The sequence below is a fragment of the Calonectris borealis genome, chromosome 3, assembly GCF_964195595.1.
Source record: "Calonectris borealis chromosome 3, bCalBor7.hap1.2, whole genome shotgun sequence".
Classification (NCBI taxonomy): domain Eukaryota; kingdom Metazoa; phylum Chordata; class Aves; order Procellariiformes; family Procellariidae; genus Calonectris; species Calonectris borealis.
The window spans coordinates 65,459,674-65,476,337 of NC_134314.1; the positions used below are offsets into that span (position 1 = coordinate 65,459,674).

Genomic DNA, 16,664 nt, shown 5'->3' on the forward strand with positions numbered 1-16,664 from the left:
CTCCTTTGTTACTTTCCATAATTTAGAACACTACAGGAAATGAGCACATGAAACAAAAATAATGCAGTGCATGCACTTTCGCTATGGGACAAAGATTATTTTGCTCATGTAGAAAACTCCCCTGAGGCTCAATAACGTGTTCTAACCTTACACAACTTACACAAAATGTACTCTATGCAAACATTGTTTGAATGAACACATGTGCAAATTTAAAAACCAAAAAAACCAAAAACAAACCCCCCCAAAAAAACCACAAAAGCTGCACAAAACCATAAACAGACTTTTAGAAACCTTATTAGAAATATTTATATAAATCACCTCTGTGATAACATGTAACAGAATTCTGCTACAATAGTGTTTCTGAAGCAAGCTGCTAGAACAGAAGGTTACAGCTGAATATTCACCTGGGATGGAGATCTGCTGTGTTCATCTTAAAGACTAAATCAGCAGTTTCAGGAAACAGTACCATCAACAAAAGAAAAATTCCAGATTGAGTTTAGCAACGCTCACCTGAGAGCTTTGATGAGGACTTTCTTTTTTTGCTTGAAACCTTCAAGAATTCATCTATAAGTAGCTCATGAGCAAAAGCTCGTTTATCAGGATCTGGTTCAAAGCAACGCAATATGAAAGCCTTGGCTTCTGAAGACATGGATTCAGGAATCTCTGGGTGTATTTTAAACATTCCCACCTGAGACAAATAAAGGGAAAAACAATGAACTACACTGTTCTTTTCCCAAATACTAAATAGCATCAAAAAAGTGTTTAGATAATAAAAGTAGTATTATTGTTCTCAAGTTTTGATATTATCTTTCTGTAACTAGTTTATTAATTCAGAGAAAAAAACCCCACAACTATTACAAACCATATAAACAATTACGTCAAAACCCCCACAATAGCAAGTAAAGGCTCTTGCAAAGCAGAAAACTGCCTTTTTTTTTTTTTAAACACCCAGGCTGCTGAATAGCTGCTATTGCTCCATTGCTCTCTTCAAAACTACACAGCACTCCCACTCAGTTGAATCAGCTCATTCTTCTTAACATCCTCACTAACCAAGCGTTTCCTTTATTTTCTTTTCCTGCAATCTCTAATTCCAGCTTCTCCAAAACAGTCATAAGACTTCCTGTGTTTACAAATACTGGTCTGAGTTATACAAGGAAGATGTCTGACCTTAAACATAGCTGCTTGTGGTTCTCCCAGTTCATAAAACGGGGGCTTCCCTGTAGCCATCTCAATGATTGTGCATCCCAAAGACCAGATGTCTGCAGCCTTCCCATAGCCACGTGGCCCTTTGTCTATGATTTCCGGTGCCATATACTGAAGAGTACCTGTTTAAAACACACTCATTTTTTTACTTAGGTGCACTAATGATGCAAATAAATAGCTAAAGGACAAGAGGAACAAAATCACTGAGGAGTGAGCAATATTGGGAGAGTTAAAAAAAATACTCTATTACTCACAATTCAAAAATTTCCATATGCATTCTACGTAAAACTCAAAATACTATTCAAAATATTACTTGTGCTAAAAGCATCTGATATCATCTACTGATCTGATGGGATTGCTTTTCAAAGTCAAGGCAATTGTTAAGAGGTTCCAGTGAGCTTTGGATCAGACATAATTTTCATTTACTATATTATAGATTAAGATTAAAATAAGGAAGATCACTCTGAATTGAATCCAGAGAGGAAAAGGAAGTGAAACCTGAAATCTGAACCTAAAACAGCAGGTGATATGAACACTTTTTCTGAAGTAGGGGAATCAACCTGACATCTCATTCTGCATTCTGTTCCATTTAGAGCAGAAATGGAAGAGCAGAGGATGGAATTAAAATAACAGTCACTTCTCATTTTGCATAATTATTTAATGCAGTGCCACTGCATGATTTAACATCCAAATCAAATTATCAAGCAGAATGAGGATCAAGTTAATGACAGGCTCTGTACACAAGCAATTCTGGAGATGAAGCCAGGATATCCAAGCCAGTCATGAAAGAAAAAAAAAAGTTAGCCTCAGATCAGCAAGATGAAAAAGCCACGTGCACGGAAGAGACAGACTCAAATACAACATAGGAAAGACACAGCTCTTCTGTTGCAGAGGACTTTCATGTCTCAAGTGGAACTTCCGAAACAGCATTCTCTTTGAACAGTGCATACAAGCATAGTGTATAGCTTAAGATTAGTATACAAAAAGTTATTCTTGCAGCAACCTTTTACATTGATTTGAAGTCAATGAAAGTTCAGCAGCTGTGGATTCTGACCCTACATGCAGAGTTCAAATGAGGAAAGAGAGTCTCCTCTGGGAACGTACCAGTGAAAGTTTCAGTACATGGGTTGATTCCTGCAAGTCTCTTTGAAGTTCCAAAGTCCGAAATCTTTAACACTCCACTGTACGTGTTGATAAGCACGTTATCACCCTGAGGAACAGAACATTCAGAGCAATTATTTTTCTCTACTGACTCTTCATCTAAGACTTCTTGCATAGCCTTTTTCTACAATGCACTCTTTAGTAACAATTACTTCCTAAAGCTCTTAAGAGGGGAGATGAAAGAGGAATCAATAGTGTTCCTGTCTTATGTAATCCCATTATCAGAAACTTCATCTCAAAGTGAACTACTACAGGAATACTACAGGAATTCAATTAAAGAATACTGAAAGGGAAAAAGGCTTTTTTTTTTTTAAAGGGAACTTTTTCATCTGCAATGTCCTTGGAAAAGAACCTGTTAATATCCTATCCACAATCTTCTTCACTTCTAATAAGCTTTTATGAAAGTTCGATCATGTCATTGAAAACAGAAACAAAAATATCCACTTTATCACCTCTTAAGTGGCTATATGGCAATTCTTCTAAAATGAAAAAAAAAAAACCCACCCGTATTTTGTTGGTGCAAATTCAAATCAACAGTGGTTCACTTACCTAACCCACAGTTCAGAATAGCAGAGAGGGTACGTGACAAGAATTTTAGGGAAAAAAGTTTTTAAGTTACAGGACAAATAAATGGTTATGCAGTTACATAACACTATCAGGCTTAATTCTCTGCAAATTCTTACCTTTATGTCTCGATGCACTATTTGATTATCATGGAGGTATTTTAATCCTTCAAGAATCTGCTTGGTGTAAAAGCCAATTGTCTGCTCATTATTTTTTAATGGTCCCCATTTTGATCGTAGAAGAGCAGAAAGGCTGCCTGTAATTTTGGAGAGCAAAAAAGTGAGAGTAAAAATCTAATTGAATTCTGCCTTCTCCCCCAAATGAAAAAAAAAAAAAGCAACAACAAACATCAATCCCAAACCAAGTGTAGGCACCTCTTCTATAACCAAAGGCCCCTCCAGATGAATGTTTACTTGCATCATCACCAGCCTGAGTAATTAAAAAGGGAGTCTCAGTATCTCCACTGGCCTCAGCTGCAGCAAAGAAGCATATGCTTCCTCAAGCAGGCAGATCAGAACCCATTTAATCAATGTGCTCAGCTCTCCTATGCCTGGAGCAAAGTTGCCCCAGGGAAACGCTGTAAAAGGTGAAAAAGGGTGGATGTGCACATGCACAACTCCACAGTTTCTCGAAAAGCTAAGCTCAAGAAGTGGGATTTTCATTGCGCCTGGCTGCTGAGAGTTCTTTGGCCCCAGACAGAAGCAACAATCATCAATCGCCTTTCTCTTGTGTTAGGTACCTGAGGAGGGCTCAGCCATCTGAGACTAGCTAGTGTCCTTCTAGTAGGATGATCACAGATCATCTCTGATCTGCAGGTAAAAGGAGCTCACCTGCCACAGCAATGATCGGAGCTGGATCAGTAGCACATCCTATCTAAATACCGAATGACAGGACTCAAGCACTTTGAAGATGCAGTTTTCCCCATTAATTTAGGAAAGAGATATTTAAGAACGTCACATCTGCATGGAATATATCTTGTTGCAGTACTATAGGTTTTTATACTTTTAAAATGTTAAAAAACAAACCAATCCGCCACAAAACCAGTCTCCCCCACAACTTACCACCTGGCACCTGTTCCATGAATATCTTAATGAAGCCATTCTCACTAAGAGAACCTAAATACTGGACAATGTTCTTATGTTTGAGATGCTTATGCAAAGCTATTTCTTCATGCAGAGGTTGGGAGTACCTGGAAAGAAAAGCGGCAGTTTATTCAATATTGACCTTCGGGAAGAGTGTCTTGCGTTTACTGTACTAGCTGAAGTTCTATTTTAGGTCTCATGAAACGCGTTTACACTGAAAATGACCATGTGTTAGATGCGTTTAACAACAGTGGTTGTGACCACCACATACTAAAAAATTATGTAATCATATATAAATACACATAACATATCTAAAATATATATAATATCGTGTATACATACACACACAAAATGTTACAAATGTACATAGATAGACTGAGCAGAACAAAATTTGTGGAAAATGAACTCCTCTCCAGCCACTGGAAGAGAATAAAGTTGGGCAAGTGGTTGGATTCAGACTAGTGCCAAAGTGAACTAGTAAACCATAAAGTTAGTGTATAATTAAAATCACCTCAATAATGAAAACAAATCACCATTTAAATTTTAATTAATTAAAGTAGGAGTCTTATCTGAAAGCAAGAGTGGATAGCCATCAGAGTAAGAAAACAGGAATCATTTCATAGGGAGATATTCAGAAGAACAGATCAAAACAATTTCATCAAATGTAATTTAGTCCAAGGTAAAATATTTTTTGGAGATGTAAGCTTTCCAGCAGTCTTCTTGCCAAGAAGGTTTCTGGAGTCTGGATCCTTCTCCAGTGTGGAGCACCACCAAAGCTCAGCAGCTGATGTGCTCCCTGGGCCAGCCCTAACACTCTTCTTCCAACCACGGGCGAGCTGGAAGCAGGTCAGCTGCCAGATTCTGTGTACTGCCTGGCAAAACGTAGACAAGTGCTGAGAGTCTAGTGGCTATTTTCACGAAAGCGCTAACATCTCCAGTCAGACTTTTGGGGTAGCTGAAATAGATGAAGGACCCCTTCTGTCAGTCCAGATGCAAGAAGGAGCTGCAGAGTCTTGAGCAAGTGGGAGACATATTCAGATGCTTATACTGAGGGAGTCCTAAACACACCCGCAAACTCAATCTTGCAGCTACTTGCCACCAAAAGGAATAGTTTTACTGCCACCTTCACCAGGTTGCTCTCAGCATAGACTTCGCATCAACACTAGTACATTCTCATCCCCTAATGAACTGGCAGAAAGCTTGTATTTTATTTATTTATTGGGAGGAGGGGTAGCTTCCTGCTGCCTCAAGTCCAGGAGTTAGCTCTCCCTGGAGCCAGGAATGCAACTGAAGTTGTTAGGAGAAAAGTACCTGTGAGCTCCACTCCCTTTTGGGGCAGGCAGTTATCAGCTCACCCTAGCAACAGCGTCAAGCTACAAGTGGAGGCTGAACTCTTTAAAAAGTGGAAGGAAAAGAAGAAGAAGAAAACAAAACAAAACAAAAAAAAAAAAACAACAAAAAAAGGTGGGCATCTGAAAATCCTTCTGGAAAACAACTGTTGCAGAAAACAAGGGAAGTATTTGGTTAATGAAAAGTGTGATTATGCAACTCCAAGACTATTTACTAAAAACTAATTTGAGTTTTGGCTTGCCTCTTCACACAGTAACTATGAAGATTCTGACTACCCTATTCATGCAAATGTAAATTCAGAAATGCAAAATCATCAGAGATTATATTCCTGAGTTCTATTAATATTCATTCAGATATTCATTCAGAGCAGCAACAGCAAGACCATTATAACTCTCCCCCCTGCACTTTTAAACTGCACAGCTGAGTCTTGAGCAACTAAAATAATATAGCAAATAAAATAAAGCCATAAGAAAATTGTCCAGTGGGATGAAGCGTTTATTGTTTTAGAATTTAGTCATTAGGAGACTTCAAATGGTACAAAGAAAGAAAAATTCTAACTCCTAGAAAGCTAGATCCTATTGTCTACTAACATGATTTTACTTTAACTTGGAAAGTTGATACAGCCACTGGTACTATTTTGTAGTACTGGAAATGCATCTGAGGGCAACAGCATGGCAAGAATGTTTCCTTTTCTTTCAGAATGTGTCTCCGTAGTCTAACATTTCCTGACAATTAAGTAAATTACTCAGTAGCTTATATTTAACGTATAGCAGTATTGAAGACTCACTGCTTTTTGCACAGAAATCATTGCATTTCTGGCCATGCTCTGACTCAGAACTTAACCAAAAGATGGTCATATTTACCTTGAAAATGGTAAGAATTAACTGCAGAGATTAATTAATCCTTTTCTTTCTATAGATTTCTTTCAAAGTGCTAAAAGATCAGGTTATAATTAATCAGAAATTAATTAATAAATTTTTCTTACTTCTCCATTAAAAGAATAATGCTTGAAATTTGTCCTGGAAGCCTGTAAATATTTTTGAAAGTCCAGATGAAAGGCTAACAGCTTCTTAATAATCTCTTTTCCAGTATGCTTTGCACATTGAACCTGAAACCTTTTCCACTGAAAATTCTTTTAAGATGTGTATTGGAGAAGAAAAATCTGGATTTATTTTTTCCCCCTTTAAAATATTTACTGCTCTGTTGAGGTTATCTTTCTATTAACCACAGTTGTTACAAACAACAAATTTCTTCTTAGCACAAAGCTTGCAACTCTATTTTGAGTCAAGAAATTGTTTTATGTTATGAGGCCATACTTTCTGAGAAATTATAACACACCTTGAAGTTAAATTTACAATGACAATATAGAGGATGGAAGGATTCCCCTTTCCATAATCTAAGTTCTAGTATCTTTAAAATATTATGAGTTTGGAAAAGTTATTAGACCACACAAATATCCATACTGAACAGCCAATATATATGAATTCAAAAAGATTTAGGAGGATTCATTTTTTTAAACATCAAAGAACAACTAAGTGAGGACAGAATAACCAAAGGAAGGCCCACAAGAGACACCCATGAAAAAGAAACTGAGCTAGGACCCCAGGTGGCATTACTGACCTTCACAGTCTGTAAATTACACAAAGAGAACTTTATAAGAGTTATCACACAGTGTCCTCTCAACATCTAGGCTTCAATGCAATTTAAGTAACAGTACTTGATGCTGGATAGGTTGTAGAGAATAATGCTCCTTTTCCACAAACACTGGTTTTACCCCCAGGGACAAATATTCTAGGTAAAAGTGAGAAGAATAAGAGCCACTGTGGTGGGTTAAAATAACCTCTTGTATTTACTGTTTTAAATACTAGCACTTTCTTTAAGACGACCGATATGTAGGGACGGGTAAAACTGGCCTCCCTCCTGATATTAGTTGTAGATTGAACACTGCACAAACAAGGATACAGGTATTTCCTCCTACAGAGGAAATGCAGCATGCCAAAATATGGGAAATCCTGCTGAAGGACAAGCTATCCATTAGAACATAGTAGTAAATCAAAAAAGACAAATGGGCAAAAGACGACAAGAAACTTGGAAATACGGATTCCATTCCCGACTGAAATGATGGCCAAAAATTCTCCAGTTGGTACTCTCAATATTTTACCTACATTCATTCAGTATGCGATTCCTCCTGCTACCAAGCAGTGTTCTGTCTTTATCAGAAGAGCTTCCTTCATAAAAATTATTTCTTTAACCATTGGGAAAGGAGGGATTTATCTTTCTGTTACCAACCATGGCAATGACTTTATTTCCTACTTTTCACAGCTTTCCTGAACATAAGCCTGAATTACAGTCTTTCATAATATTTTACAGTCTGTCTGAGAGACGTTTTAAAGATCCAGGCACTTAAGTCACCTGTTAAGCAGCAGCTTGTACAACACTTGACTACAAAAACCAAAGACGAATGTAGAATTTAAGAATAAGTTGACAGTTTAATACAGTCAGTTTCATTTGAAAAATCTTATCTTTAGGCTTGCTATCACTTTTATCACCACATTTGTGGAAATTTATGTATTCAAAATAGGGTACACTGCAAGCCTCCAGATATACAAGTACTAAGGACATCAAGTGTCTGGTCTTTACATGGCAACCTTTATAAATGAGAGAGGGCAACACATATATAAAGAGACTCTGCATTAAAAAAAAGTGGACAAAAAGATCATCCCACATGATTTATTCTAATGTTAAGGGGCTTCACAATAAATGATGCAAAAACAGGAAAGGAAAATGTCTTCATCAACAATTCAAGCTCAGAATTGTAAAGGACTCCGCAAATCATGAATTCCGATAGTTCTTTCATAAGGACATGCCTGAGCCTTATCACTAGGTGTTTGAGTGAGATTCTGTACTTCAGCAATATTTCTTTCGGAAAGAAAAAGTATTATTAACTACTAGCACCAAAACCAGTAAACATCTAAATTCTCAATTGTGATCATGATCTACTCTGCAACTTGGAAACGTCTAGTTACAAAAACAGGGAACACCATTATATACCACAGACAGGTAATTTATTGGCAGCTTTGTAGAAGAGGTGCTCCGTGATCAGCAAACTGGTTGATCACGTTACTGATGAAATTGTGTAATGCACAAAATTTGGCATCAGCCACAGTTACTATACCTGCTGTCTCTCTCTGGGATTTCTTTAATAGCAATTCTGACTTGGTTGCTCAAATCTCGTCCTGCATATACAATGCCGTAAGTTCCTTTCCCCAGAATGACTCGCTCGCCATTTTCATCATATTCATAATCATACTGCAAAGCAAACAGCAACATGAAATGAAACAGAGGGATAAGATTTATTCCATCTGACGCTGTGCGCATAACTAAGGCATCCAGGACGCTAGTTGCTTTCTGCACTATGGAGAGACTATGGAGAAAGAAAGAAAAACACTTCAAGACGACAATTCGGATACCATGCAGAGGTCTGTATTTCTCCACTGACTGTACAGGAAGCACTGGCTTCTAAGGTAGCCATTTCAAGTAGGTGCATAAAGCTAAGCTAGCCTTTACCTGTTCTGTGTAGTTACACTTGCATGTCTTACTGAACAGCATCCGCAGTTCTGCTGGCAGGTGCTGTAAAAACAAGAGAAGACGGCAGAGGGCACTCTGCGCCAAACTGAGAACTTCGGCTCCCACAGAGACACCGAAAGCAAGGCAGGATACACTTAATTTGTTCCAGGTGCTCTCCTGACCTGACCACGTCTTCCAAAACCAGCACAGCCTCAATTTTGCCAGTGCCAGGTCAGCCAATGGAGGTTAGTCACGATTGCAGTCCATTAAGCACAGTTTCGGCTGAATTTGAATTTCAAAGAGTTTAAGGCCAGTCCAGAAACATTCATTAGATAGATTATCTGATCTGTCCTCTTGTGTAACACAGACATGTGATTTCAACGCTCACTCCCATGCTAAGCCCAGTAGCTCATGCCTAGATAAAGTATTTTTTCTTTTCCTCCCAATAAAGACTGCTATCTTTTCAATAAAAGAGAGACTCTACTTCTTTTAGGACGTTGTTTCAACAATTAATTATTCTCAAAGTAAAGTCATGCCTCTTAATTCAAACTTCTTTGGTGTCACTGTATTTCATTTCGTTTTTCTTCAATAGATTAAAGAGACCATTAGCACATAGTAATTTGCCCTGTAAAAATACTTATCCACTGTAATCAAGTCACCCACTGCTTTTCTTTTTGCTAAAATAAACAAATTAGGCACCCTAAGGTTCTCATTATAGGGTATTTTTCTATTCCACGAGTCACTCTAGTGGTTTCTGTTTGTCCCATCTCCGATTTCAGATGTATTATAAAATGCCAACATCAAAACTGGGACAGAGGGCTGTATTCATTATCCAGTACTGACTCTCTCAGTCAGTTCTGGATGTCTCTAGAGCTTCGGGACACCAGATTTTCATGTGATGGGACATGGGCTTAGGTATTCTATCCTGTTCCCTGCCACCTAAAAGGAAGCCTAAACACCCTAAGTACTGCATGGCACCCAATGGCCCTGTACTCACTTTTCAACTCTGTGTATGTTCAGATAGAAACCCAAGGCAAGAATACAGTGTGTAATGACATACCCAGGCAAGATATAACTTAGCTAACGGGTGGTAGCAGAAGTAGGGCATCCTAAGCTTCAGCGTGAGTTAGTGGGCTGAGGGTATGAACAGACTCCTGGCAGCACCAACATCATCATCCGATTTGAGTCTGCTGTTCATTGCCGTGCTTGCCTACAGACGGTAACCAGCAAGGACAAGCTTTCCCCTACTACAATTATATCCTTACTTGTTGTGCAGACGACCTGCCAATAAGGTAAGTGTACGTGATTCCAGTGATGCATGAAACAGACAAACAGTCTTTAAAATTTAAACAGATGCTAATGCTGCCTGAATATGATTACACTCTGAAGTAAGTATTATAAGAGTCACTCTGTAATAAGCACAACTGGAGAATTCCAGAGTTGAGTACCTTCTCAAGCAAGTATGCTAACTGAAATATGAGAGATTTAGCTAATCTGGTTATAAAAACTACATGAGGATCATTAAAAAGAATCATTAATTTATAAACAGTAGAGGATAAAATTTTGTAAACAATAACTTGTCTAACTTCTTCCAGAGAAAGAATGAGTAATTTACTCCCTTCAGTGAAACACTACATGAGAAGCCCAAAATTCTTAGTATGTTGGGACAAAAAAAGTAAAAATACCTCTAGAGAGTCTCCATCACATTCCCCTTCCTCTGTAGTCTTCCCTATTTCTTCAGTGATACTATTTACCATGTCAAAAAACCTGTTAAAAGGAGGAAAAAAAAAATAAAAAAGAAAAGCAAAGCAAATACACACTTCAGACAGTATGGGGACAAAGAGAACACTTCTCTCTAAAGTAATGAATGAACCAAAATAGGACTTAAGTGTAGTAAGTATAAACTCAGTGTAAAAGTTTGTTTGTTGGCAAAAAGAAAAAAAAAATTGTTTATATGGAGAATTAACAGTCAAAATCTGCAGCTTCCCTACTTCTTTTATGTACTCCTTTTATATGTGCAAGACATCTATGATGTCTGAAATTATTAATGGAATTCATATTTCAAAATCCATGTATCAAGTGAAATTCTCATCCTATACCACCGTTTCTTTACGTCCAATGAAAGCAGTGAAGCATCATGAGAAGTGCCTAGAAGTCTTGCCTATATTTGGCAGAGTTTTTGTAGCGCAGGAAGTTTATGGTCAAGTTTTTGCTTGAATGAAAAGGGGGTCTATTTTACAACTTCCCATTAAAAAAAAATATATTATTACATATGACTTCTCCCCTTTGAAAGAATGCAAGTACAAATACCGTGTCATGCTAAGGTATTGCTTACTCATCTTCTAAGAAGTGCTCAGATATGAAGGGGCATGAACACGGTAAAAGAACCTAAGTGAGCTAGAATGGATGAGAGGACAAGCTAGGGATTGGGTTGGGAGGTGGCCACAGCCATTAATATGGAGTACCGCTGTGATTTTTCGTAAAGTTGCAGCCTTTTTTAGCAAAGAGACATGAAATTTTCTCTGGGAATGCCTTCTGGATCAATTCAAGACCACAGCCCTCAAGCTTATGGAGCAGAAACACAGCTTAGAGAATCTGAGACACCCCTAATTTTATGCAACGAACCCTTGCCAAGTTTCCTGTGGGGATTCTGGTACAATCTTACTTATGTAAACATGATAGTAATATAAAGGAAATCAAGTGTGTTTCTTCGTAATCATAAATAAAATTTTCGTTACAGTAAAAGAGAAATCTTGACCAAACGTCGTTGTTACCTGAAACGTTCCTACTGCAGAAAGTCCATTTTAAGTTTAGGATGCTTTGACAGACTGGGGGCAACAAACACTTGTAGTAAACTTTAATATGGTGAGTATTCAAAAAATAATCCCAACAAAGTGTGTAAAAAAAAAAAATTTGTAATCATATCTGTTTCTAATGCTTGTCTGAGCTTGCACTTTGACCCTTCAAACCCCATACATCTCCAGCGTATTGTAGTATTAAGCTTTTGCATGAAAGATGGTGATCACTGGGGATGCTCAGATCGACTTTCACCATTAGTTCTGAAACAGTCAGTCCCTGTTGTGCATGCAGACGCCACCTACCCCATCACAGGCCGATTTTTTTCTGAAATAACAAGTGACACACCTTCTGCAATGAAGTTCTGTGCAGAAATAGATTTGAAAGTCATCTGAGTTGTGCAGCACGTATAAGAAACAGCACCGTTCTTCAAACTTCGAAATGCTGAAAGAACAGCCAAGCAGAACATGTTATTGGAAAGATGCATTTGGACTTATCCCGGCTATGTCACACCATACAGATCAACCCATTTAATGTGGGAAAGCACCAGATTAAACCTAAGAAGCCATAGTTTTTCCTTATTGTAAAACTACACTCTTGTATCCTCCAAAGTTCACATTCTGCTGTTTGCTATCATTCAGCTTGCCCCCTGGTCCACACATTGCCCAAGACAGAGTAGGAGCAAAGAAGTTAATGAGATTATTTCCATTGACCTGAGTCATTTTTGTCTTCAGTGCACTTAGGTAAGGCTCTTAATTTCCACTCCTGCAGCCAGCATGAAACATCCTTTCAGGATCACATTAGAAAGCTGGACTTTGAACTCAAATCATGAGCTCTTCCCACTTTAGAAATCAGCCACAGCTCAATCCTGAATACAAAAATTTCTGATCGGTTCCTTGTGAATTGGTACATTGATAGGATGTTGGAAAAATATTTTAAAATTAAGTCAGCATCAAAAAATGACGTGAATGACTTTACCACTCCTGCCCACCCACGCCTTTCTTCAATTTTGGTGTTATCTGCTGTAACAGGAGAACAATGGGAATGAAAAAGTACGTATACCATTTTCTTATGGATGCATAGATGTCTCAACAGAAGAGCAGAAGAGGTGCAAACTCTGGGACAGTTGTCATTTTCTATCCCAAGTAGGCTGCAGCTCTTGCAAAGATATTAATTCACCAGAATCGTTTTATATGCATGTCATTACTGAGCTCCTTATAGAAAGTATTAAACATTATTTGAAATAGCTTTTTCTGTAACTTTGTCACATGTTGAGTGCCAGGTGTCAAGCTCATACGGTATAATTGATTGTTACTATATTAGAAAAGGAAAAAAAAAGATGGCTAGAGGTGTTACAAGGGAATACAATACAGTATTTGAGAAACCAAGACAAATTAAGCCTCCTTAGTAACATTCTTAAGATACTGGACAAAACCCACTGTCCTAGTGAAATCAATCTATTTTAGCTGGATGAAGATAGCCATCATGTCTTTAATTAATTTATAGCACAATAAAGTAGAATGGTATTCTATGTTGTGCCAAAGGATTGATGATCTGATTGACATAACAGTTTTTCTTTAAATATCAGGAAATACTTGTAATTTTCAACCTCTAATAGGTGTCTAAGGTTGTCTGATCCTTGCTTCCTTTTATGATTCCTCTGTTGTAGAGCCCTGTAACTTCTGATAAACAACTGGCTCTTTAGACAAGCTGGGGGGCCTGCCTTTCATAAAGCTACTAATAATAAGCTTCGTTATAAGAATATTTGTCTTTGGGTGTGGCGAGTCATTTATTTTTACATTAGGAAAAATTCACAAGTGCGAAGTAATGGACGCATCTTGGAAGACAGTCACTGTCCACAGATTATAAACTAACATTTAATTCAAGTTTTTCAAGCATATAGGTAAACTCTCCAGATATGGAGTAACTGATAGTAACAGAATTACTCATTCATTTCAAGTTCCATGTGAGTTTAAACATTTTACTGATTAAACTGTCAGTTTAAACCTGACATGCACAGAAGCCACTGACTAACACAGCAGTGAATAAAAAGGTAAGAATGTGGAGTGTACACAGAGCACAGGCAAATTCATAAATATTTAAGGCCTTTAAGTGAGTGTTTACATTGCTTATATGTTGCTTTCCTCCCTGGAAAAAAAGTTGTTAAAGTGAAAAAAGGAAGACTATAAAATACCAAGTTATAAAAAGAGACAGGATAATTTGCTCAGGAAATGCCTCATTCTGACAGTTCCCGAGCACACACAGTACCCACCGACTTCCACAACAGCAGAATTGGGGCTCAATTTGCGAAACTCCGAAGACAAACAGGGATACACGGTGCAGCGTGGCCTTGGGCCCAGCTCCTGTGTGTCCAGAACTCCCCTTAGTCAATGCGGAATACTGCAAATGCTGTAACTACTGCTTACCAATACTTCCAGATGAAGCAGCAGATAAAACAGTTGAGCACTGGCAGCAACCACAGAAAAGCAGCTCCGTGGAACTTTTGTCTGTTCTCTAGAAATGTAGCAGTATAGACACTCCTACTATCATAATTAAGCAGCCTAACGAGATGCCAAGCTCCAAGAACTTGGGATGGAAGACGAACATCCTTGTTGTCAATTCTTAAGCTACGAGGAAAACTGGATGCAGACCTGAATCCAACTTTTGCACTGTTTCTAACACTACGTTCATCAGCATGACCTCTGAGGCACTCTCCCACGGAAACAACACAAGTAGCAGTTATTTCACAATCCAGGGCTTGTCCCGAGCTCTGGGAAAAAGCCAACTTGTAGTCTAGCAACTTCAGTCTGCTACTTTATTTATTCCTTTGAAATTGGAAAAATAGAGATGGTATCTTCTTGCTCATGTGATGTCTGCTCTGCAGAACGCTAGGGACTTTTCTGGATAACCTAAGATGCAAAGCACCTTGGGGTAGCAGCCATGTTCCGAAAGCTCTGATGAAGCTTTTAAGATTAACAGGACTTTTTGGCCTGATTCAATAATAAACATTTGTGTTTAAGAAGTCAAGAAGGCATATGACAAAAGCAGAGTTACTTACATCGGCACACAAACCGCTAATCAATGAGTTTGTTAAGCTAAACCCAAATACTATGACTCCCTGCATATGGAGTGTGATTTAGCACTGTGCTGCTCAGAGCGCTCCATATACTTTCCAAGTCCCTTTGCAATTCTTGAGAGCTGAACTCTACTACTCACGAAATAAGACGTTGATTGCACCGGCTGATACACAGCACACAGAAGTAGTGAGCCCTCAGACGCTTCCGTGAAGTATTTACCAAAAACATCAGCCATTTCAATGCTAGATGTCTCTTCAGACCTGCTGTCTCCTTATGTGACGCAGTAAATGTTTACGGAGACCTTTGTTGAAAAAGCCTCCAAGATGTACAAAGACCTGCCTTGTACATTAAGGCTGCACCTCTAAAGCTGGCTCTTACTAGTCTAGAAAGGCTGAGAATCCTCACAAAGCTGGGAACTCCCCCTTCCTAGACTGCTTCAAAGGAGCCAGAAACAGCCTGGATACAAAAATAGATTAGAAGCAGGCCTGGGTCTGAAGGCTGTCCCACTCCAAAGAATACCTGCCTTCATAAAACTAGGAAAAAACATGAAAAACACTGAAAAATTAAGTGATCAGAAACTTGCACATATTTGGAAGAAAAAAAAAAAAGAAAAAAAAGGAAAAAAAAAAAAGAAAAGGCTTATTCAGTTTTATACTTGCATAAGATAAAGATTTCCCCCCGCAGCTCCTCGTGGAGGCAGCCAGAGAGTTTTCTAAGAATTCACAGCGACTCTTGGCTCACTGTAAAGTCTTCCAAGTTGTTTTGGACATCTGTCCAGATGAACAGATTGGAAATTTAATTGACAAATTAAACGGCACTTGACAGTTTAAACAACAAATGCAGGAGGGTACACCAGAAACGGTACTGACCACACCATGGTTTAATAAGGGGAAGGAAAAAAAAAAAAGGAGGGGGGGACAATAAATAAATACTTTTTTTTTTCTTTTTTTTAGAAGCATGTAAAAACATACTGTAACCAAAACCCAAACCATACTGAACTAAGTGTATCATTGCAATTTTTCCCTAAAATAAGCTGAATCCCACAGGATTGAATTTCTGTGCCTATTGATAGTTTGTTTTTTTAAGTTACTTTTTGGAACGAAAAAGAATCATCCATCTGTGCAAAAATGTACTGCAGACATAGCAACAGTTTTGTGTGTATGGAACAGTTATTATTAGAACAGAGCAATGACTTTTTTTTGAAAAAAAAGTAAGATTTCTGGACTTTTTTTTTTTTAATTACACTAAAAGCAAATACCGAATTGGAAGTTGCAGGATGCCAAAGTATAGATAAATCCTCGAAAAAAAAATAAGATTAAGATGAAGAATTGATCTGAAGAGGTCGCAGTAGTAGTAGAACACTACTTTCTTACTATCAGAAGATACAAACGGCAAGGCTGGACCCTGCCAGATCGGATGCACACTACGTTCAACCTGGGCTAGCGGAGCAGACCCACTAGCTCAGATTCAGCTGTTCTCTACTGACAATAGGGCACACAATCTGGACTAAACCCCCCTCCAGTAAAGAATTCTTCCTAGAAGTCATCTCCCTAGTAGACAGAAAACATTTTGCTGAAATCAAGCACATAGATGGCAAAGTATCCTCCTTTGTCATTATCTCACGAGCCCCGTCCCAAAGAGGGAAGCGTGCTGAAGAAAAGAAAGGTGGCCTTGAATGTATAACATCGTTCCCTTCTAATCCAGTCAAGCCAGTCTTGCACGTGTCATTCCTGATCCTACGATTTGTTAATCCATGTTAACCTATTCCACATGAATCTTTGGGACGTTTGGGGTGGTTGGTTTTTTTTGTTTTGTTTTTTTTCCTTCTTCTTCTTCTATTGACTCTCTTTCCTCCTCTCTCAAA

General features: G+C 38.2%; 1 protein-coding gene across 4 annotated transcripts in view; it reads right to left on the reverse strand.

The window, feature by feature from the left end:
- Positions 1-16,664, reverse strand: part of MAP3K5 (mitogen-activated protein kinase kinase kinase 5) — a 108,289-nt gene that overhangs the window by 18,315 nt on the left and 73,310 nt on the right. For 3 of the 4 annotated variants that reach the window (XR_012673001.1, XM_075145911.1, XM_075145912.1), the window contains exons 13-21: positions 12,072-12,167; positions 10,613-10,694; positions 8,928-8,990; positions 8,536-8,669; positions 3,990-4,117; positions 3,048-3,184; positions 2,308-2,413; positions 1,168-1,325; positions 511-688 (exon numbers count right to left, since the gene is read on the reverse strand). Coding sequence is in view for 3 of the 4 variants with exons in the window: in XM_075145911.1 (XP_075002012.1) it covers positions 511-688; positions 1,168-1,325; positions 2,308-2,413; positions 3,048-3,184; positions 3,990-4,117; positions 8,536-8,669; positions 8,928-8,990; positions 10,613-10,694; positions 12,072-12,167 (1,082 nt within the window). In the remaining variant the exon portion in view is untranslated. The remainder of the gene's footprint in view (positions 1-510; positions 689-1,167; positions 1,326-2,307; positions 2,414-3,047; positions 3,185-3,989; positions 4,118-8,535; positions 8,670-8,927; positions 8,991-10,612; positions 10,695-12,071; positions 12,168-16,664) is intronic. The other variant, XM_075145910.1, reaches the window with a different exon arrangement.